General features: G+C 32.4%; 1 protein-coding gene across 1 annotated transcript in view; it reads left to right on the top strand.

Moving 5' to 3' along the window:
- Window positions 1–23,551, top strand: part of LOC140452284 (cytochrome P450 4C1-like) — a 62,064-nt gene that overhangs the window by 31,144 nt on the left and 7,369 nt on the right. The window contains exons 4-7 of the mRNA XM_072546453.1: window positions 7,768–8,138; window positions 12,484–12,552; window positions 17,169–17,340; window positions 20,167–20,340. Of these exons, the coding sequence (XP_072402554.1) occupies window positions 7,768–8,138; window positions 12,484–12,552; window positions 17,169–17,340; window positions 20,167–20,340 (786 nt within the window). The remainder of the gene's footprint in view (window positions 1–7,767; window positions 8,139–12,483; window positions 12,553–17,168; window positions 17,341–20,166; window positions 20,341–23,551) is intronic.

Raw genomic sequence — 23,551 nt, 5'->3', positions numbered from 1 at the left:
CGATAGTTTTGTCAATAAGATTTTTTGTTTTAACTTTAGTTTTTGTTTAGTTTTGTTTAGTGATTCAAAGCAAAACGATCTTTGCATAATTTCAAATTATTAAAAAAAAAAAAAAAGAAAACCACATGTGGATTTTGAACTCTAATCGTCTGCGATGCCTGTATCGCAATGTCGAGTTCTAACCACTTATCCACGAAGGATTTATAATTATTCCGTGACAAGAGTGTATGAAACTCCTCAAATCATAGTAGAAATTATTCTTGGTTAATAATTTAAAACTTTAGATTAAATAATCACTATTAGTTAAATTATTTTATTTACATTTTTGCTTTATTGTGGTCAATCAGTTTTTACTTTATGCGAAATTAAAAAAATGGAAATACGTCACATATTTGACGTTACTCATAATAATTATGACCGAGGTGATTTAACTCGAATCTAACGTCTAAAGGTGTGACACTATCGATAGTGGTAATGTAATGTAATATAAATTATAGGTTTTTCCGATTATTTCTCACCTTTACGAGTTTCATCTCTTTTTATTTCACAAGGTAACTGTGTTTTCTATCTCTTACGTTAAAAAGCCGGGTGATAAGACACTCATCACTGTAGTATTAAACTTTTAATAACGACAAGTCACTACTATTATTTCCTAGTTTTAGTAATTACTCGCATTGTATAATAAGTATTTTAAAGTTCATCTTCTAGTATTTTAATGAGGAAACATGAATTACTAGAAACAATTATAAGTGAACGAGACACTAAAAACATTAAAACAGCTTGCAAATCAATATGATGTTTCTAGTGTATTAAAAGCACATTATTCGTTTACTTTATATTATAGGATTGATAGGATGATTTAACAAGCTTAGCCGGGCGCGCGCGCTTTTAAAATTCACATGCGTGAGCGCGCGGCGGCCCTTTATGCGGCAAGCAGAAAAACTTATCCTTTATATAATATATATATCAATATACAGTGGCTCTTAGCTTAAATGATGCAGTCGCTACTCATATAAACTAGCTTGTGTCAATGCCTCAATATTTAAGCGAAAAAAAAAATTTAAGACTTAAATTAAATTCTCGTACTATAAATCTTCTAAAATAGCATAAGCTATTTTTCGAGTTTTAAGTGTACCGTACTTAAATAACAATAAATATATAATTATTTTATGTATGATTTTGATATTACAGCTAAAATGATGCAAATTTTAAAACAAGAATAAAGAAAACAAACCCAAGGCATTAAAGAATGATTGCTAATATTTTGTAGGTCCTCCTTTATGATCAACTACAGCCTGTAGTCATCTAGGCATTAATTCCACCAACTTTCTAGTATACTTTGGGAAAATTGTGTCCCAGTTAAAAGGTTGTTGTCCTGATTAAGCCGGTAATTGTTATTTATACCTAATTTTTTCTACTGCCTTATTATATCTAAATTCATGTATTGGTTCATATTCACTTTAATAAAATGCATGTTAGCTACTTCAGATGGCATACAACCTCACATCATGACTCCGCCACCAGCGTGCTTTACCGTAGCTTTCATATTTTTTAATTTTAGTTCTTCATTCGGCTTTCTCCGCACCGACATTTTTCCATCGGAACCAAACAAGTTTATTTTGGTTTCATCAGCAAATTTTACTGAATTCCAAAAGTTCAAATCCTTATTAATATGCTCCCTGGCGAACACCAACCTCATACGCATATTTCTTTGGTTAATAAAAGGTTTAATTCTAGCAGTTCGACCATGTAGATTATTCTTTCATAATATCCGTCTAATTATTTCTGGTTTATATCCTTTTTCAAACCGTCTTTTTATCTCATCTCGCAAATTTGATGCACTTTTTTAGGATTATTTGCTATTTCTCTGACAATTCGTCTTTCCTCACGGTCGATAAAAATATTATTTACACCTAACCTTGATTTATTTTCAACTCTATTTTCATTTCGGCAACGTTTAATAATGTGATAAACTAAACATTTATTTATCATTTTGGATATGTCTCTTTGGCTATATACAATTCTATGGTGAGCAGTAATTAAATTTCTTTCACTAATCGTATTTAGGCGACCCATTTTTAAATAATTTCGATATTTGCATAATAAATACTTTGAGATGTCAAATTAAAAATAAAAATAACTGCAATATAAATTTAATACAACGCCTACTGCGCAAATTTCAAATTGACGTGTAATGCTTCATCTTATCTGCATCATTTTAGCTGTGAAATCAAAATCATACATAAAATAATTAAATATTTACTGTTATTTAAGTACGGTATATTTGAAACTCCAAAAATAGCTTATGCTGTTTTAGAAGACTTATAGTAATTTAACTTAAGTCTGAAATGTTTTTCTAATAAATATTGAGCCACTGAAACAAGATAGTTTTATTGAGAAGCGACTGCGTCACAAAATGACGATGATGAAAGTCGAATGTAAAGTGCGCGTACAAGGGAATGTTTCAAAACCATTTAAAACCAACAGAGGACTGCGCCAGGGAGATGTGCTATCATGCACGCTGTTCAACCTAGCGTTAGAAAAGGTTATGAGAGATTCGGGAATAAACTTAAAAGGTACGATATATACCCGTAGTATACAAATAATGGCATACGCTGATGATATCGTCATAATTGGAAGAACCCAAAATGAAGCAGTGGAGGCTTTTACACGTATCAAAAATGCCGCAGAAAACATCGGACTTCTGATTAACATCCAGAAAACTAAATATATGCCGGCCATATCAAGAATTCAACAAAATAACTTAAAGGTGCAACACGAAACGATAGAAATGGTAGAAGAATTCTGCTACTTAGGATCACTGGTAGACTACAAAAATAACACATCCAACGAGATAAAAAAAAAGAATATGCGTGGCTAACCGCTGTTATTTTGGCCGGGGTCCTCAACTAAGAGCGAGAAGTATGTCAATAGCAACAAAGTGCAAAACAATAATACGCCCAGTGCTCACATACGGACCGAAAACATGGGCAATGACGACCCGAGATGAAGAGTTACTGCGAGTCTTTGAAAGAAAAGTATTGGGGACCATATATGGCGGAGTAAACGAATAGGGTCTGTGGAGAAGGCGATATAACTTTGAACTCTATAGACTTTTTGGTGATGCAGATATTGGGAAGACCATCAAAATAAACCGCCTAAGGTGGGTGGACCACGTCATGCGGATGGATGAGACTGATCTCACTAAAATAACTATGCTAAACAGGCCGACCGAAAGAAGAAGGGAGCGACCTAAACTCAGATATCTGGACGATGTACAGGAAGATCTGAGGGAGATTGGAGTGAGGGGCTGGAGAAGACAGACACTCGATAGGGAAGGATGGAAGAATGTTTTGAAGCAGGCCAAGGCTCACGAAGGACTGTAGCGCCAACTTATGATGATGACTGCATCATTTAAGCTGTGAGCCACTGTATATCTTAGATACATACTTATCATTTATATTAAGTTCTATTAATATAACACAATATAATTTTAAAAACTTAATATTATTAATATTAAGTTCTTAAAATTCATAAAAAGGAGGCATAAAGTACCGATAGCGCGCCCGTTGGAGAGTTAGTATGTCTTTTTAATCAATATGCCGTTTAGAGTTTAACGAAAGCTCAAAACACCTTAAAAAGCGTTGATAAAATATATCAAAGATATAGATTTCAGGTTGCCACTAATGATCAATATTGGTTTTTTAATGAATGGAAAATGGCGCTTGAGAAACGAAAGCAACAAAAAATATTATATAAAGTATAAATTCTCCTACTCATTAGAAGTGTCATATTTATCTACTTCTCATACATTTTTTTATACTTTTCTATCCTTCACCAAATCAGAATGTTGAAATTAAAAACACACAACTGTCATCTCTGAAAGAATGATAAGTGTAAACATTAAACTGGATGTCAAACCTCTAAACGTGATAGCAATATATGCACTAGAGAACAACAGAGATACCACTATAAGGAAAAACTTCTGCGAACACCTTCAGACTGTAATAAACAAAACGCCAGATGATGAATATGTATATAGTCATTATGCGTGATTTTAAACCCCGTGTTGGTAATGGTAATATATTTCCCGGAAATAAAACAGCGATATAATGAAAACATCAGAAATAAAAACAAAGACTTTCTGACGGACCTTTGCAGCATAAACGAAATACGTGTTAATAATATATTTTTCCCTCACAAAGTACAATACAAATACACTTTTGAAAACAGTAGAAGACAAATATTTATCATACACTATATTCTGTCGAATAGAGAGTTACTCCGTTCTCAAATCTTGGTTTTCTGCAAAATCCGAATGAAAACACATAATATGTGATAACAAAACACCAAAATACACCGCATAGATTAAAGTCAAAAGCTTACAGGATAACTCCACGAGATAACCTATTCCAAAAAAGAATATCCAAAAAACCAGAAACACATGTATCATAGAAAGTAACGCAGTCGAAGAAAGCTGGGCAAAAATTAAGACTAATATTCAAAAAAACTAATACTATTTAAAATACTATACTAAATATTATTATTAAATTATTAATAAACATATACTACATACTATTCAAAAAAGGATATAAAAAACAGCCAGAAAACTAACGAAGTACAAACTTGTTAAATACTACCCCAAAACTTACAACTAAAGTTCTTTTACAAAAACTAATGAATTAGAGAGTAAGTTAATCAAATAAACAACAGGGTTTTCGTAGTAGGAGATCGTGTACAGATGCAATATTCGTCATAAAGCAAATTAAAAAAATCACTAGAGTATAATAGACCAGCATTTCTGTGTCGGATTAATTCAAAGAAAGCATTTGACAGAGTAAGACTCAAAGATGTAACCCATTTTCTGTCTAATAGAGAAGTTTCCCTTAATCTTATTAAAACTATTAAAAACATCTACCAAAACAACAAAATAGGAAAATATTAATCATGGATATAATCATCAGAAGCGTTAACAAAGGAAGAGGATACAAAATGGGAAACAAAGAATTAAAAATACTCTGTTACGCAGACGATGCAATATAGATAGCACAAGATGAAGATAGTCTGCAAAGACTATTCCACAGATTTAACAAAGAGTAAAAGAATTTAATATGACAATTTCATCTCAGAAAACTAAAGCAATGGTAATCAGCAAACAGACAACCACATGTACAATAGAAGTTGATGGCGTCCGTATTGAACAAGTAATGGAAATAAAATACCTTTGCTAAAATACCAGCTCTAAAGACCTGGACAAAGTAGTGAGAGATTAAGCGGGATGCCATAATAACACTATTAGACGAAACAGACACATAAAGACTAAGATGAAATCATCAATGTAGAAGTGTAAATGTAAGACCAATAATGACAGATGCCTCAGAAATTAGCCCCGACTCAACATAAAGGCTACTGGAAACGGCAAAGATTCCAGTACTGAGAAGAATTACGGGAAATACGCTGAGAGATCAAAAGTAAAGTGTAGACATTAGATGAACATTTAACGTTCAGTGTATAAGCGAATGGACACTAAATAGAAATAAAAGGATGAAATAACCACATAAGCAAAATGGGGGAGACCTGTGTGGTAAATAGCAAGAGATAAGTCACTAATTGGCAAAAGAAGTATCGGACGACCGCACAAAAGATGGAGTGAAAACCTTCCAGAGAGGTATTAATCTGCCAATAAACAAGCAGAATTGCTTATAAAGAGGAGAAAGAAGAAGAAACTCTTTTGGCAACTGTGCATGATATGAATGCATCTCCTTTTTTTTTTAATTATTTCTACACTACTGACACTAATGTCAAAATTATTTGCAATTTCACTCAAGGATTATATTTAATTTTTTTTCTTTATTTACAATAATAGTTTTTGTTCGATCAGATTTCTTGTAATTTACATGTCAAGTCCGTTGAAACTGTCCTAGTAAACTTTGAATGCTTGTTATCTTGGTTGTGGTCTATCAGCAAATTGCTGATGATAAATTATTGTTGCCAGTAGCACTTTTTTATACACTCACCCATCAGAAAAACCATATCAATCAGTTTCTTCTTAGAACAAATCATGTAAGTAATAGCAACAGGAACTATAAAAATGTCAAACTTTTAAGTAAGTTTTGTGTTATTGTCGTAGCCAACAACCCACTAATATTTTAAACCTCAACAATCTTAACTAATTAGCCATTTTGATATCTTCTCCAATATTAACAAATTATGGATCAGTCTAGATTAACCCTGGAACTGCACTGTTGGTTCTCAGAAACCCAGAGAGTCATTCATTGCAATGTGACATGCGCATGAGTGGTTTATGTGAGTCGTCACTTTATATAAATTCAATCTGTCGTAAGCTGAGTTAGAATACGGGTCATCCGCTGCATTTTAGTGAAACAACGAGGTAAGATATTTCCAGAAGTACAAGCATGGGTACCCCGGACCCAAGGGTGATATTTACGGTAATAATTTTGTTTCAACTTATTTTTATTTATTTTAGTATAATGGCGTCCACTAGTAGAGAAAATAGTCGAGTAAAGGCATTAACTAGCAGAGAAAATCGTCGTCCTTTAACTGAGGTAGAATTACAGAGAAAGGCAGACAATTTATGGGAGAATGAGAGTGAAAACGACATCGTAGACGATATGTTTGGAGGGGACGAGTCTGACGAGATGTTCATTGTTCATTTAACAAAAAAAGATAGATGCTGCTTTTGTGCAAAAGGAAAAGATAGAAAAACTAGTTTTGCGTGTTCTGAGTGTCGCAGACCATATTGCATGGAACATAGAGCCCAGCTATGCTGTGAATGCGAACATCAAGATCCAAGAAACTGAAGACCTGGCTAAGAATAACTAAGACTTATATTACCAAAAGAGTTTATTTTTTTGTTACAAGGATAGTTATACAGGTGTATTTTGTAGATGATAATTTCAATTTAATGTTTATTTGTTTTAATAACAATTTTTTATGTTTGAATATTATTTTCTGTTATTTTTGAATTTCAACAAATATATCTCTTTGTGAAATACCACACCATGGTTAAATTTTTTTCTACACATTCTACTAAGATTAGATATTCTCCCAAATCCATCAAATATTCACATTTTCTGTTTTTTTGCTAAAAAACAGCTTTGGTTTTCTGAGACCCGAGTGTGAAGTTCATGCCTTAAAAAATAAGTGTGATGTACCAGGGTTAATATGTATTTTTTTTTTTCGAAAAATTATTTTTGATTAAATATTTTTATGGTTAATTTAATAAAATTTCACCTAATTTTTGTTGCAATTATTGTTTGACTTGAGAAATAAAAAATAAATTATAAATTAAACCAGTTAGGTATAGGTAATTTTTTGACATTGGCAAGTTTTGACCAATCCTTTATACTAAAATTAAATATTTTGCTATTCTAAGAATATTGGAAAAAATAAGACTACATTAAAAATCTTTTGAACATAAATAGATTTCTTGATGTCAAAACTTGACCAATTATACAAAGTATTAATTTTAAGATATACGAAAATAATAAAAAAATCTTAATTTTTTAAAACTAGCTAATACAATACAAAATAGTTATATTACTAAATTGGGTACATCGAGAAGCACCCTCTGATAGGGATGGCCCTGTACAAATAAAAATATTTTTAGAGCATGTTTCTGTCTATGCTTCTTTTTACTAAACTAAACTGTTACCTAAATAACTGTTTTTGTATCTCTTACGACAAATGTGTAATATTGGACCTCCTCGCACTATTGCCGCACCCTTTATATTTTATATTTTATAGAAGCTGCAATGGGAGTGTCTGTTAATGCCCAAACTGATGGAAACTCAGAATATGTAAGGAATGTAAAGGAAATGTGCAGGATTCTAACTGATAGAAACTTTTCTCCGCTGGATCCAAGTCTCTACCCATTGACTATAAATTACTACAAAGAATTAAAAGTTATTAAAGTTCTTCATGATCATACTGATTCGGTAATTAACAGAAAAATAGAAGAGGTAAAAAAATCCGAGGAGAAAAATCACAATTATGTTGACGATGATGGCGTAAAAAGAAAATTTGCCTTTTTGGATTTGCTGTTAAAGAGCAATATTAATGGAAAACCACTGAGTAAAGCAGATATTCGAGAGGAAGTTGACACTTTTATGTTTGAGGTAAGTTATTGGTAATTGCTTATTTTAATTATTGAGTATTTCAATTTGTGTATGTAAACAGCGCTGCAAATTTAACGCATAAATTTGCAGTATCAAAACTTTCTTTAAATAAACATTTGGAAAGTATGTCTATGAGCAAATATATATTCCTGAATGTAATCTACGTTTCTTTTTGCATACCTTTCTACACAATTTGTTAAAATTTAAAAGAAACTTCATTAAGAAGTTTTGATGTTTATTTTACTTTTTATACGATTTAATGTGCATTTCAAAAATGTTTTAATTGTACTTATTACAAAATGAATAACTAGGGATAAATAAGGGTTCTTATCTAAGTTCCCGAAGGTACTTTTTAAATAGGCCCTTTTAAAGGTACAACTAACAAAGTTACAGCACTTTATTTAATATAATTACAACTGACTTTAAAATAAAAATTTACAGTATTTATAAGAAATTATTTGATGACGACCTGTCTGCAATATGTGTCGAAACTGCTGATCGGCTGGACTATTGAACTGCAATACTGCTGACAATCGGGGTTAATCTATCGTAATTAGAATCATACCCCAGTAGTTGAATAACCGTTTTGGAGTGTAATTTTCCTCTTCAAGGCGGATTTGCTTGAAAATTTGGATTAAGGTTCCTTTTACCCTCTACTTTTTTTGGACTTGAGCCCAGTGTTGCTTTTACTTGGAGAGTAAAAGCCCTCCGGACTCAGGAGTGAAAAAATGTACGTTTAAAATAAGACTAGAAATGGATCAATTGACTAATTCTAAGCAACTTTAATTTTATAGAATTCTTTATCAAAAAAGTCAATACTTTTTTAGTTATTTTCGAGTGAAAATGTTCATTTAAAATAAACTACGTTGTCAGACGGTTTTTCAAAAATAGCTCAAAAATTAAATATTTATCGAAAAATAATATTCCTAGTAAAACTGTAGCTTATAAAAAAAACAAAAAAAATGGTTTACTTATGAAGTCTGTATACCCAGTAGACGCAGAGTTGTAGCTCATGAAAAGTAGGTTCTTATTTGTCAAATTTCAAATCGAATATTTCAACGTGAAATAACCAAAAAGTAAAGCACTTTTCGGGAAAAACTTTTACAAAATTTTTAAAATTGTTAAAAAAACTTTTGTTCGGACATGCTCTTGTTCGAGCATCATGGGCATCAAACTATTTGGTTGTGGGATGGTAGAAAAATTGGGTGTTTTTGATTGAATGAAATCGAACCATTCTCTAACTTCTCACAAACTCATATAATGTTGCCAATAAATGTATTTAGTTTTAAGATATTTCGATCTTTGGTTAGAAGATATTTGGTTAAAGATTTGAGTTCCTTTTGAAAGTTAATTTCTTGGAGAAGCTGTACAATTCTTTGGGAAGAAATATTTATCTCTTCAACTGGTAAATCTCCACTGTATCTTTCTGTTGGATGCGAAGAATTGTAAATGAATCTAAGCACATATGCTATGTTGTGTAGTAGACGGAAAAATATAGAAATTTTTCATCAAGTTTCATTGCACAATTTTTTCTTTTACACCTGATGCAGTATTCACTAAAGTCCCTTTTCATTCCTCTGGCACTTTGAGTACCTGTTTAGGTTTTTCACAAGTCAAATGGGCAATTATACTGAAATGATGATTAGTAATGACCCCACTCGCAGGTGGTACTAATAAACGACGTTAATAGGCTAGTACTAAAATTGGTAAGTATTTTTAAGGGCTGGATTGAGAGGCATCGTAAAATATGGCAAAGTATACCTTGCTAGTTAATGTAAACAGTTTGAAGTTCTGTTGCCAGTTTAAATTATAAAAATAATTGCTGTGATCTTTTACACGTGCACACATTTATGTGAAAAATAAACAATTCAAAGTTTGTTAGTATTTTTAATTACAAAAAAATAATAATAAAAGTCATAGTATCTATCATTTATTTTTAATTGCTCGACCTATTATTTTCCGATAATTATATTACGTGCAACTTTATGAATGTTCGTGATATTTTTCATTTTATTTAAGTAATATTTAATTTAGTTTTCCTTATAATATAAAATTACAATTTAGAATTAATTACTTTTTGGAAAATGTATTTATTCATATAGTTTCAGTGAAAAATCTGTAATTTATCTACATATAAATATATCTTCCACTATATTCTGTTGGTAAATATTGTAATTATACTAATTGATAAGTACATTTTCTTTCTCTGGATACCGGCTGTTCTTACTCATCATATTGCAGTCAATTTTGTTGTTATACATATTTCATTAGCTAGTATATAAGATATGTCACTGAGACCTTGTTATATGAACGCGTTCATATAACCAGCACTGCCGTGACCAATAATTGATCACAGCAGTGCGCCCATACCTGGCCAAGGATATAAACTCCCAAGTTCGCCAGCTCCTTGAAACATTCATTAGGTCACAATTTTACCCATGTACCATGAATGCTCTGTGCAAAATTGTTGAATAAATGGTAATTCAGGTTTGCAGTGGTCGTAACGAAGATCTCACCATAGTATCAGTCTTCTATGTCTCTCTGGTGATTTACTAATTAGGCATGATTTAATGCTTTAAGTGTACATATGTTTATATTATATTCACACTTGTCCACACACATCCCTCCCTATCGAAGGACAAAACGAATGGGGAGTTTTGTACTGAACGTTACTTTAGATGCCCTAATAAATAATGGGACATCCTCTGTTTTACTTTATGTGGTAAGGCCACCTTGTTTTAGGGATAGCTAGATGAGATTTTTCCCCTTTGACTGATCGAATTTATTACTTGACTTGACTTTGGACTTCTGTCTCAAAGGTATGTTCCGGACAGATGTCCGCATTTGTGTTTGCATCGGCAAAATAAATTTTGTTCTCCTCGCCGGCTAAGTGCCCGAAAGGTCTGGCCACTGAGCATATGCTTGTCGCAGGTGACCTCGATTCTCAGGTTTCGCGAGTGTAAGTCTCTTGATCTGCCTGAGGGGCTGTTGCTTGAGGGGCGATAGCCTGAGGGGCGTCTTTATATATGTGCATCAGAATTCACTCGATGTGGTTGGGTCGTTGGCATAGCTGTTGTAACAAAGGGGTTTTTAGTAAAGGTTCAGATAAAATAATATTAGAAAGAAAGTAATAATAAGTGATGTGTACATTCCCAGGTATATACGCCCATCACAAACATATATTTTTTGTTTTTGTTACACATAAAACATAACTAAATAAAAAAGATAAAATATTATAGGGATTTTTTTTCTGTTACTGCGTACGTTAGACTATCGCGTAACTATCTCATTCTTTATTAATCATCTGGGTTATCTCTATATTCTGCTAGCTGTTGCCTGGGCCGTCTATGTATCGTCGTTACCTTTTCTTCATATTTTGTCAACTCTCTTAATAATATGCTCGGCTGGTTCCTGAGGTTGTTGAATATCTCGTGTGCTCTTTCGTTCATTGCTCTTAGGATTATCTTTTGTTGTGATGTTGTGTCCCTAAATATAGTTTTACACGTATGTCCCCATGCCCAAAATTATGCAGTTTGCCATCCTAATCTTTGTTTTAAATTTTAGTTTATTCTTTCGACCTATTACTGATAAGGGTTGATTCGTGAGTGCTTTAGCTTTGTTGTCCGTTTGTTTTATGTGCTCTGTGTATATGTCCCCTGGCTATATAGCCCCCCTTACATAGGAAAACGATGTAGTTATATAAGAGTGTACTGTATAGAAAAATAGAACTGAAAAGTAAAACTAAATATAGCAAATTAAAAAATGTGGAGACATCTGCATAAAGTGTGGTATAACAAAAAATTAAAAGCAATACTGAAATAATGGGGAAAACAATAAGTTTTATGTAGTTTATCTTGATGCGTGTATTTTTTTAAGCGAAGCTTCTATGCTGGTATTATATTACTTTTTCTCTATAGGAAAATGCTAAGGCGAGCGTTACAGGAGTAGCGCCACCACACGGATTAACGGAAATAGCGCCACGAAATAGTGTATTTCACGGCGTTACTTCTACTACGGAAGCGCCTCTGTAAAACGCTCTTAACAGTTTAATTTACAAAATAAGAGTCCATTTACGTTAAAAGAGGATTCTGTTATATAACATGTAAACTTTTTTAATTTTAATAAATCTATATCAAGGATAATAACTAACAGCGGTTTTATGTAATTCTTAAATATTTTTTTTTGTTTATTTGAACCATCTACATATTAACCACGTGTTTATTAAAATTACACATGTAAATAAAATAATAAATAAATATAATAATCATTTTACTCAATTTTAAAAATATTTAAAACTTAAAAACCAAAAAACGTACCACTATTATACTACTCTTTTTATTTTCAGGGACACGATACCACATCGTCCGCCATATCTTTTGCTTTATACTTATTGGCTAACCACCCTTTAGTGCAGGTAAATTATTAATTTATTATATTCCTTTTTTTCATATTATATTTTCCTATTAGCAAAATGCTGACACGAGTGTCACGAGGAGAAGGCGTCACGGGTAGCTCACAAAATAGGGGTTTTCATAGATTCAGTAGTCTTGATTAATGAGTTTTCATATATCTAAGTAGGTTTAAATTAAAAACTGCATGGAAAAAACTAACAAAATACAGACATTAAATGAGAAACAAAAAATTAAAAGAATATCTTTAAATGAAAGATTCGAAACGAGTGTCAAACTTTAAAAGACATAAATATCGTTCAATTAATAACAATATTGAATCATCTGTTTAAGTTTTTATGACACTTCTCGTTTTAAAATAATGTTATCGTAAATATAAGTATTATTTTTAAACATCTCATTTAGTTTAATTTATAAATTTAATTTACTATCAAATGATATTTTATTCATATATATCAAATCATATTTTATTATTTTAATATCTCGTCTGACTTTTATAGGTCTGTCCTAATAATTTATTGACATATTTTAGTATAATTTAACTTAAAAGTTAAAATATAAATAATAAAGTTAATGTATTTTATTTTAAAAATATTATTTAAATTTTAAAAATACAGAAAACATAGTATCAAGCTTTCCGCTAGTCTACTGTATCACCTACTGTATCATCTTTTTTTTTATAATATTGAGTTTATTTATTACTGAATATAATATACTTCTTAATACATATTAATTTAATTTAAATAAGACTTTATAAGATAAAGAAACAATTGCCATCTTCTTTCTTTCCACTCCTAAAATCCTACCTGTCAGATAGATATTTCCTCGTAAAGCAGCACAATGAACACACTCAGCTCCACCCTATCAAAGCAGATGTTTCACAAGGAAGTGTACTAAGACCTATTTTATTCCTGATTTTCACTGCAGGCCTCTTATCCAGCTATAACACAGAAGTTACTACTTTTGGACTCTAATCCTACAAAAGCATCAGAAAATTTACACAAAAACCTAAATAAAATAGAAACTTGACTAAGAAATGTCGAATTAGAGTAAATGAGACCAAGGCAACACATGTAAACTTCACAATGAAACGAGCTGAATGTCCTCCAGTCACACTGAATGGCAAGCAATTATGTAAGGCAAATGGCATAAAATACTTAGATATCCATCTGGACACACGTCTAACCTATCAGAAGCTCATCTTTACCAAAAGAAAACAACTGGGCATTTAATTAAGACTTATGAACTGGTTAATTGGATAAAACTTTAAATAACATTGGATAACCGCATATATACAAGGCGATCCTCAAGCCCATATGGATATAATATGGTATTCAGATATGGGGAACTGCTAGCAATTCTAATCTGGCAATCCTCCAACGATTCCAGAATATAGTGCTAAGGTCTATAGTAAATGCTCAGTGTTTTATTATTTTATTCCTTTAAACTTACTTACTTTTTAATTAAACTTCTTCTTCTTCTTCTGCTAGTGCCTATCCTCAATGAATGTTGGCTACCCCAATGGCCTATCGTATTTTATTAGCAGCTGTTCGAAATAGGTCTGTGGTGGTCATACCTGTCCACTGTCTCAAATTCTTAAGCCAGGATATTCGGCGGCGTCCTGGTCCTCTATTTCCTTCTATTTTCCCTTCTAATATCAATAGTAGGATTCTGTATTTATTTTCATTTCTCACTATATGTCCGAAGTATGCTAACTTTCTTTCTTTAATGGATTTCAAGACTTCAGGTTCTTTTTGTAAACGTTGCATTACTGCTTCGTTAGTTATATGATGTACATATGATATTCTGAGCATGCGACGATAGCACCACATCTCGAAAGACTGCAACCGTCTGCAAGACGCATTAGTGAGTGTCCATGCCTCTGCTCCATACATAAGAACAGAAAACACATAACAATTAAGGATTTTGAGTCGGAGATGTAAGTTCAAGGTTAAATTGCAGAGAACTTTCTTCATCTGTTGGAAGACACTCCTTGCTTTTTCGATCCTACATTTAATCTCGTATGAGTAATCCCCGCTGTCTGTGATGTTGCATCCTAGGTATGTTATTTTTTATGTTCTATCCAATACCTCATTGTCTGCCATAAACTTTGCATCTGTATCTGTTGCATCCGCAACAAGGACAGTGTCGTCTGCATATCTTAGATTATTTATTACTTCACCGTTAACAATCACGCCATCAGTAGTTTCTCCCAAAGCTTCTCGAAATGGATGTTCAGAGTACGCATTAAACAGCAAAGGCGGGAGTATGCAACCTTGTCGTACCCCTCTTTGTATTGGGACTTCATCGGATAATTGACTGTCGACTCGAATCTTGGCTATTTGTTTCCTATAGAGATTGGCTATTATTCTTATATCCTTGTCATCGATGTTTGCGATTCGCAAAGTTTCAATAAGTCTCTCATGCTGTACTTTGTCAAATGCCTTTTCGAAGTCAATGAAACAGGCAAATACATCTGTATTAACATTTCTTGCTCGTTTTATCAATACTCATATGCTAAAAAGTGCTTCTCTTGTGCCAAGACCGCTGCGAAATCCAAATTGTACATCAGTAATACCCTCCTCCAATTTCTTGTATATGCGAGCATGGATGATGTTTAAGAATATTTTAAGTGAGTGGTTTATGAGGCTAATGATTCGGTGTTCTTTACATTTCTTAGTATTTGCTTTTTTTAGCAGTGGTATAAATATGTACATGTACCAATCTTTTGGTAAAGTTCCTGTTTCATATATACGGTTTAATAATTCTGACATAATGTCAAGTTGATTATCTTCTATCAAGTTCAATACCTCAGAATATATTTCATCAGGTCCTGGTGCTTTGTTGTTTTTTTAGACGACTTATAGCAGATCTTACTTCTGATTTTGTTATTGTTGGTCCATTCTCGACGTTGGCATATACTTTAATGTGTTGGTTGTCACTGAACAGTTCTACTATATATTCCTGCCATCTGTCCAGTTTTTCTTGCGTATTGAATAGTATATTTTCATATTTATCAAACAATGCAGTGGGCATTGTTGTTCAATATATTCCTTGCCATTTCTTTGATCTCCCCGTGAATATTGAATATATCATGTTTTTCTGTAAGATCTCTATTTCTAAGCATTTCTCTAACAGCCAGGATTCTTTTGCTAATTTTATTTCTTTAAGTACCGTTTTGTGGTGTTCCTTGTACTTTTCTGCTTCTTTATTCTTAAACTCTCTTCTTTGCTCCATAAGCTCTAAAATATTATGTGTCACCCATGGTTGTTTTATTTGTCTTTCCTGTTTGATGTTGTTTATTGTTGCTGTTACTAATACATCTTTGACCTCGTTCCACGTTGTATCTATATCTTTCCTATTATGTGTTGCAATGTCGTTAATTTTGGTGTTTATTTCTTCTTGCATCTGTTGTTTTACGTTGCTTTGTTTCAGTTTTTGTATGTCCACCGTTCTTATAACGCCCGACTTTCGACTTAATTAAACGATTCATAATAATCTAGTAACATTTGCTAAAAAAAGAAAATTAACTCTCCACTGGAAGAGCTATGTTTACACGCTATGTAAACAACCAAATTACATACTATTCTTTATTTTTGGATAGATACTAATTTTAGTTGAAGTTAGTAAAAAAAATAACTGCCAAATGATATTTATTTATATTTTATTATTAATTTATTATCTCTGAATTTGACAGGTCTGTCATAATAATTTATTAAAATGTTTAAACATAATTTAATTTGTCTAAAATATAAATAATAAAATAATATAATAAAGTAATAACGTTACTTCATTTAATTTAAAAACATATATTTAAATTTTAAAAATATATTAAATACACTTTGAAGCTTTGCTTCAAAGTGTATTTATAAAAAAAAATCATAACACCGAAAGAATAAATTACTAGAATAATTTATAGCATGCCAAAGAGGTGTTAAGCTGTAATTAATGCTGCTGAAGGAAACACAGATTATTATATTATTATACACACAGATAAAGCCACACAAGATCGAATCGAGTATACTCTATAATTCTCGCCAACATTCGGTACATAAATAAGGCACCTTAAGAAGAATCTCCTTCTTCATTTGCAGCTGGTGCATAATCCCGATCCTTATCTTGACTTTCATCATTATTTGAAAGAATAGCAATTACTTTTAAATTCAAACTAAGTTGTTTTTTATGGTTGTTCTCTTATTCAGGGATAAGCTTTCAATTTATTGATAATTTAAATGACGTATGTAAGTTAGCACATCGTGGTTGAGAATTTCGGCAGTTTCATTGTTGTTTGGAAAAATACCATATATCTAAACTATTATCCATATATATAATCATATATCTAAAAGGGAATCATGGATTGAAGAATCAATGAGAGCCAAAAATTTACAAGAAACACTGCTCAGACCGACAGGATTGGCTATCGAGAAACATAATACTATCTGTAGTTTTAATTCTATCTTACACAATGTTTCCATTATTCTGATAAATAATTATTTTTTAATTACAGTGACTCCTCTTTGTGTTGTGTTTTATTTACAGTGATGTTTATTCATTGTAATTAAGATCAAAATTGCAAACTGAAAAAAAACTGTATGGATATTAATTTTTCTTTTTCTTTTAGGCTAAGGTTTATCAAGAACAGAAAGAAATATTTGGTAATTTACATAATGTAAAAAATACTATCAACGATTTACAAAATATGAAATATCTAGATGTAGTTGTAAAAGAAACTTTAAGAATTTATCCATCAGTTCCGTTTTACGGACGACAAGTTACTGAGGACTTTGTATGGGGTAAGCATTTATTTTTAAATAAATATAGGAACTAAAAAACTAAAAAAGTCTTTTAGGTTTTCTTATTAATTAATTATAGTTTACTTAAATTGTAGTAATAAAAAGATTCTGATCTTTTCATTATTGGTATTGTATTTCTTTAATTTGAACTGCTAGCTGAAATCTGAAATTGGTACTTGCTTTATAATTCAACGTAACACATAAAACAGAGCCCCTTTTAATTATTATCTGGACACTTATTTTTTCTGACGTAGTATTACAGAGTATGTCCATCAGACACACGGTAACAATATTACGGTATTTCATATTATAATTATGAAATACCGTAATACACATACACATAAAATGTGCATTAATTCTTTTGAATTTTTCTTTTTAGTTAATAAAGAAATAATTATTGAGTGCTCGGTCTATAACAATTAAAAAACAATGCAAATCTTAACCTAAAATTCTAAAGTATCTGAAAGAGATATGCCATTTTAATAATTTCTTAGGCAACTAATACAATCACATTTTACACTGCTGTGCTCGTTGCAAAAGTTCTTGCTACAACTATTACAAGTTTGTTTGTATGCTTTCAATTTTTTTGATGGACATAAGTAACATCTTGTTTTATGTGTTTACTGAGTTGTGCACTTGTGGCAATTGCTTCTCCTGTACAGTTCACCATAAGGGATCTGGTTAACTTAGACAGTCCTACGTTCGATCTGAGGATAATATGGCGCTTCATAAGTTATTCTGCTATTTCAATTATAAATAGACGTCTTTTTTGTGTCTTTTATGTTCCAGTTTAAATGCAGGTTGATCCAAATAACATGAGATGCTAGACAGCATACATCTTACATATTTATAAAATACGCGAAAGTCAGAGAGACAGCGTAGACCAAATCGAACCATGGTGGTGTTTGGGTGATATAAGAAATGTTTCTATTTTTTTGCATGTTTATCCATTCTCAGAACCATGTGATCGTTATAAGGTTAAACTCTTCATCTACTTTGACCATCTACTGTTAAAAGTCGTCTGGGACGAATTTGGTTGTAATTAGCAGTATCTATGTCTTGGTAAATGGGTACGGTAAAGTTGTTAAATATCTTTTTGTACTCATTTGTAAGAGAATATCTGCCTCGTAATTTTAGTGGTGCAATATGGCTCAGGACTAGAAGCCATTGCGTGGAAGTGGACTAAACAACACCAACAATTCTCATTGTTAAATTTAGTTGGTCATCTTTTTTTGTACGTGTAAGCTGTTGACGACTGAGAACAGTATTCTATTTATAAAAAGACTAGGCCCAGGGCAGATGATCGCAGAGTAGATGCTAATGCTTAGATGATGTTTTATTATAGAGTGTATTGTTTTCGAATTGTATGGTAAATATTATTTCTTTGTTACTTATAAGGAACCTCTGGATCATTTGTTAAGAGCCTCGTAAAGGTTTTTTTCTTTTACTTATTGTTCTATTTCGGTTTTCCATCATAGTGGATAACTTTTATGTATGTCATTTGTCGCTTTTCTCAGGACTTCCTATGTGGCTTTATTTATTTTGTCTATTATTTTGTGGTACATGTTATGTTTCTGCAGCTATAGAGTAGATAACGTCCTTTAACTTATCGCTTCATCTTAATGTGTAAATAAATGAAATTGAATCGTTTTGTAGGCTTTCGTTATTGTAGATTATGTGTCTCTAGCTGTTTATGTTGGTGTTCATTTAACCATATTTTTGGTATTTCTGGTCAAATCCACTATATGGAAGATAAACAGGGTTGGTCTTACTTGAAAATGATCCATCCCAAACACCGCTTCTTTATATAATCTTCAAGAGATATTTTTGTTTTAAGATATTCTTTGTTATTTGAAATAAATCCATTTCAGATCATAACTCTTAAGACAGATTTGTCTATTTTCAACGTTTTACTTACAGTTTTTGTGTTAAATATCATAAATGTTATAATTTATTTGTACTGTAGACCATAATCTATATATTAGCAGGTGTACCCATTACGCTTCTTGCATAAAAGATACTATTTGTATCTTTCATTTTTCCAAAACATGCTGACTCTTTATTATTGTTTAAGCAGTCATAATTCATAATCTACTTTAACGGTCTATATCTTGATCATATCATAACATGTTCAAAATATGCAAGTTTTTGCTTTTTCATAGTTAGGTCTTCCTCATTTTTATTAATTCTGCATAGGACTTCAATATTGATATCTCTGCCTATCCATATTATACGCAGCATTCTACGATAGTACCAGCAGCGTTTAAATGCCTCTAACTTGTTTATCGCTAAATGTTTTAGTGTCTATACCTCATAGCCTCATAGTAGGTTTGTTAAAACATAGCAGCGCTGTACACTTATCCTTGGGGCCATCTTTAGATTTTTATTGCATAATAATTTTTGGTTCTAGCGATGATAACATTACGATGAACATACACGATGAATAAACATAAATTATGAATAAAATTTACGCAAAAATAAAAAACATCAGCTTCTACACTAAGACCAATTACTTTCCTTATTGTGACTACAAGTCACTCGGCATCACTTGTACACTAAAACTTGTACACTATTTTGTTTATAAATCAGAAATAAAATAAATTGGAAAATTGAAATGATAGTAACTGAATTTTTTATTACCGAAAATAAAATTTAGAGTTACTATTTCTTATGTAATAAATCTATAGTTTAAAATCAAAGTGATAAAAATAATCATGTATGACCTAAAAATAAAATTGTTATCAAATGAACACTTCTGTCAATTTGGTTTTAAAAGTAAGAATTTAATCTAATTTTTCTAATATTGTCGTTATGTATTATTTTTAGAAGACATTGCATTTCCAAAAGGTATAAATATAGTAGTGTTTCCATATGTCTCCCAAAGAAATCCAGAATATTTTCCAAGCCCGTTAGAATTTATTCCGGAGAGGTTTCTGGACGTAGATGGAAAAAATCCTTATAGATACGTTCCCTTTAGTGCAGGACCAAGAAATTGCATAGGTATGATTGGGAGTACTTATTATATATATTTATACACATATAACATAACATACAGTGAGGTACAAAATTATGGATGAGATTTTTTTTTGAGAATGGGTGATTTTGAAGACAAATCCCGAAACAGGTGGATTTTTATTTTTAAATTGGGATATTTGGCATATATATCATACTAGTGACGTTATTTATCTGAGCGTGATGACGTAATCAATGGTTTTTTTAATTATAATAGGAGTTGTGTGCTAGTTAATTTGAAAACTTAGTCAATTCTCTATTTAGTGATATAAACATTAACCTAAATATTTATTGCGAGTGGCAAAAAAGTTTTGAAATGAAATGATTGACACAAGAAGTATATAAAAAAATGTTTATTTGATAAATAAAAATAAACATTGCTTTTCGTTTAAATTAAATGTTCAAACTGCCACCCATTTGCGTATTTATAGTAATTAAAACGATGGAGACAATCTTCCTGAATATTGTAGATTATTTCTGGAGTTATCTAAAGTGATCTGAAAACAAAAATCGACCTGTCTTGGGATTTGTCTCCAAAATCGCCCAATCTCAAAAAACTGAAATTATTTCTAAATATTTTCCTCACTGTATATATTCTGTGTTTTAACGCACACACAATGTTAAGTTAAAATATCCTTTAACACTATTTGAAATATTTGCGTACAAATTATTGATATTATTATATTCTGCATATTTCTTAAACTAAACATTTTAGAAGCATTATATCGTAATGTACCAGAAATTATTACGACAAAGGTTATGATATAAAAAAGATTTTAAATAGTTAGCTAAACAACCTAACACACACACATACACACGCGAGGCGTTCAACCCAACCCCTAGTGACATGTGTATACCACTGCTAGTCAGTGAGATCCACATGTCCGAAGATCAAACCGGTCTCGCTCTAGAAGAGCTAGTCATTCTGGATCGGTACCTATCTGACCCCCAGGTTTTTCCTCCACCCCTTCACTACGTCTGACATACGCAGCGAAGGCTTATGAACTTTACGTCGGGCGATTTGGGTAATGAACAACACCCCCCGTATCTACTTGGTTGTGGTTAGGCCACCTGAAATTAAGGGGTAGCTAAAAGCTTTTCTCCCTAGTTACTTTACTGAATTTACTTGGTATGAGCATTACTTTGGACTTAATGTCCCTAGAAAGTGTGTGCCCTGCACGGAGGGGCATCAGCCTAAAACTAATTATTTTTTTGGTGGTAATTCCTGGTGTCTAGAACTCTAAAATGCCAGACCCCAGTTGTTACTTTTTTTTTTCCTACTTCTAACCCGCGTTGTATTTGACTAGTCTGTGCCTATCTCAATCTTTACGTTTACCTTTATGCTACTGGGACATATCCAGCTATTTGTTATTTAGGCCGTCTATGTGTCGTCCTGATGTTTGCATCATAATCCGTTAGCTCTCGCAGCTTTCTGTTTGGGTGATCTCTTATCTCATTAAATATGTCATAAGCTTTTTCGTTCATTGTGTGGAGAATTCTTTTCTGTTTTGTATCTCTATATAAGTATCTTAGTGGTACGTATTTCGGTACATTTAGTGCGTCTCTGATTAGCTGATTTTGAGCTACTTGTAATTTCTTCCTATTTGATTTGCATGTATGTCCCCATGCTGCTGATGCGTATGTTAGCGTTGGAAGGATTATGCTATTTGCTACCCTTATTTTTGTCCAGAAATTTAGTTTGCTTTTCCTGCCTATCAACGAGGCAAGTTGTATCTTTGTTAGTTTCGCTTTATGTACTGATTGATTAACATGTTCAGTGAATGTGAGCTTGTGATCAAGGGTCACTCCTAGGTATTTAGCTTGATTGCTCCATTCTATGTTTTCGTTTGCTATATTCAGTTCCATATTGGGTATTTGTCTCCGTTTTCTAAATATGACAGCCTGTGTTTTTTCCGGGTTTAGTGCTACTTTCCACTTTATACACCATGCATATAATCTATTCAGAGAGCGTTGTAAATCTCTGGTTGCAAAGTTTATGTTTCTATTGCTTGTTGCTAACGCTGTATCGTCTGCGTACAGGCTAAGCAGAGTTTTATGGTCGCTGGGTGTATCTGCGGTGTATATGGTATACAGATATGGAGATAGCACCGCTCCCTGAGGCACACCTGCCTCCAGAGTTCCGACCTCGTATAGGGCAGGCCCTATTCGAACTCTGAATCTTCGGTTTGTCAGGTATGACGCAAGGAGACATGTCATCGCCTCACTGAATCCATTTTGACTCATTTTGTAGAGAAGGCCTTCGTGCCATACTCTGTCGAATGCTTTAATAACATCTAGAAACGCTGTAGCGGTGTACATTTTCTCATTATATCCTTTGGTGATGAATTCCGTAAGCCTAAGTACTTGTAGTTCACAAGAGTGCCTGGATCTAAAGCCGAACTGTGCTTCTGGAATCATTCCGATTGTTTCAGACTCTGTTTGTAGTCTTTTTAAGATTACTCTCTCGGCTATTTTACTTAAACATGAAAGTAGGCTTATTGGTCTGTTGTTTTGTGGAAAGCTCCCGTCTTTTCCCGGTTTCCCAATCATTATCACTTCGGCTTCTTTCCACCTGTCTGGAAAGTATCTCAGTCGTAGTATTCTATTTACTATGTTTGCAATGTACACTATGATCTTGTTTGGTACATTTTAATTGCCCTGTTAGTGATTTTATCAGGTCCAGCTGCTTTCTTTGGATTTAATAGTTTGACTAGTTCTTTGATTTCATCCGGGCTTGTGTGTTCTAGGCCTATAATGCCTTTTCTTCTTCTTGTGCGTCTAGCGCTTCTTTCTACTTCCTCCGTGAAGTCTAGATCTTCTGCCGGGTGAAAGTTTTGCATGTTGTTGGTTTCGAGTGTCTCTCGCATTACTTCAGCTTTTTCTTGTTCGGTAAATACTCTACCGTTTGTTCCGTGTAGGGGCGGTATAGGTTTTTTATCTTTCCTGAGTATTTTTGATACTTTCCAGAAAGCGGATTGATTTGGATTTAACTCTTGGATACAATTGTCCCAGTGCTCGCTTCTGTGCTCATTTAGTCTTCTTTTGACTTCTCTGTCTAACTCATTAGCAATTCTTTTGTCTTCTTGATTTCTTGTTCTTTGCGCTCTTCTTCTTCTTCTATTTTTTTCTTTAATGAGGTCTTTTAGCTCATTTGAAATTTCTTTAAATCTGCCTTTTTGCGTTATTTTATTTTCTGTTT

The sequence above is a fragment of the Diabrotica undecimpunctata genome, chromosome 1, assembly GCF_040954645.1.
Source record: "Diabrotica undecimpunctata isolate CICGRU chromosome 1, icDiaUnde3, whole genome shotgun sequence".
Lineage (NCBI taxonomy): Eukaryota > Metazoa > Arthropoda > Insecta > Coleoptera > Chrysomelidae > Diabrotica > Diabrotica undecimpunctata.
Note: the sequence above shows the minus strand (reverse complement) of the source record. Positions and strands in the feature narration are given on the sequence as shown.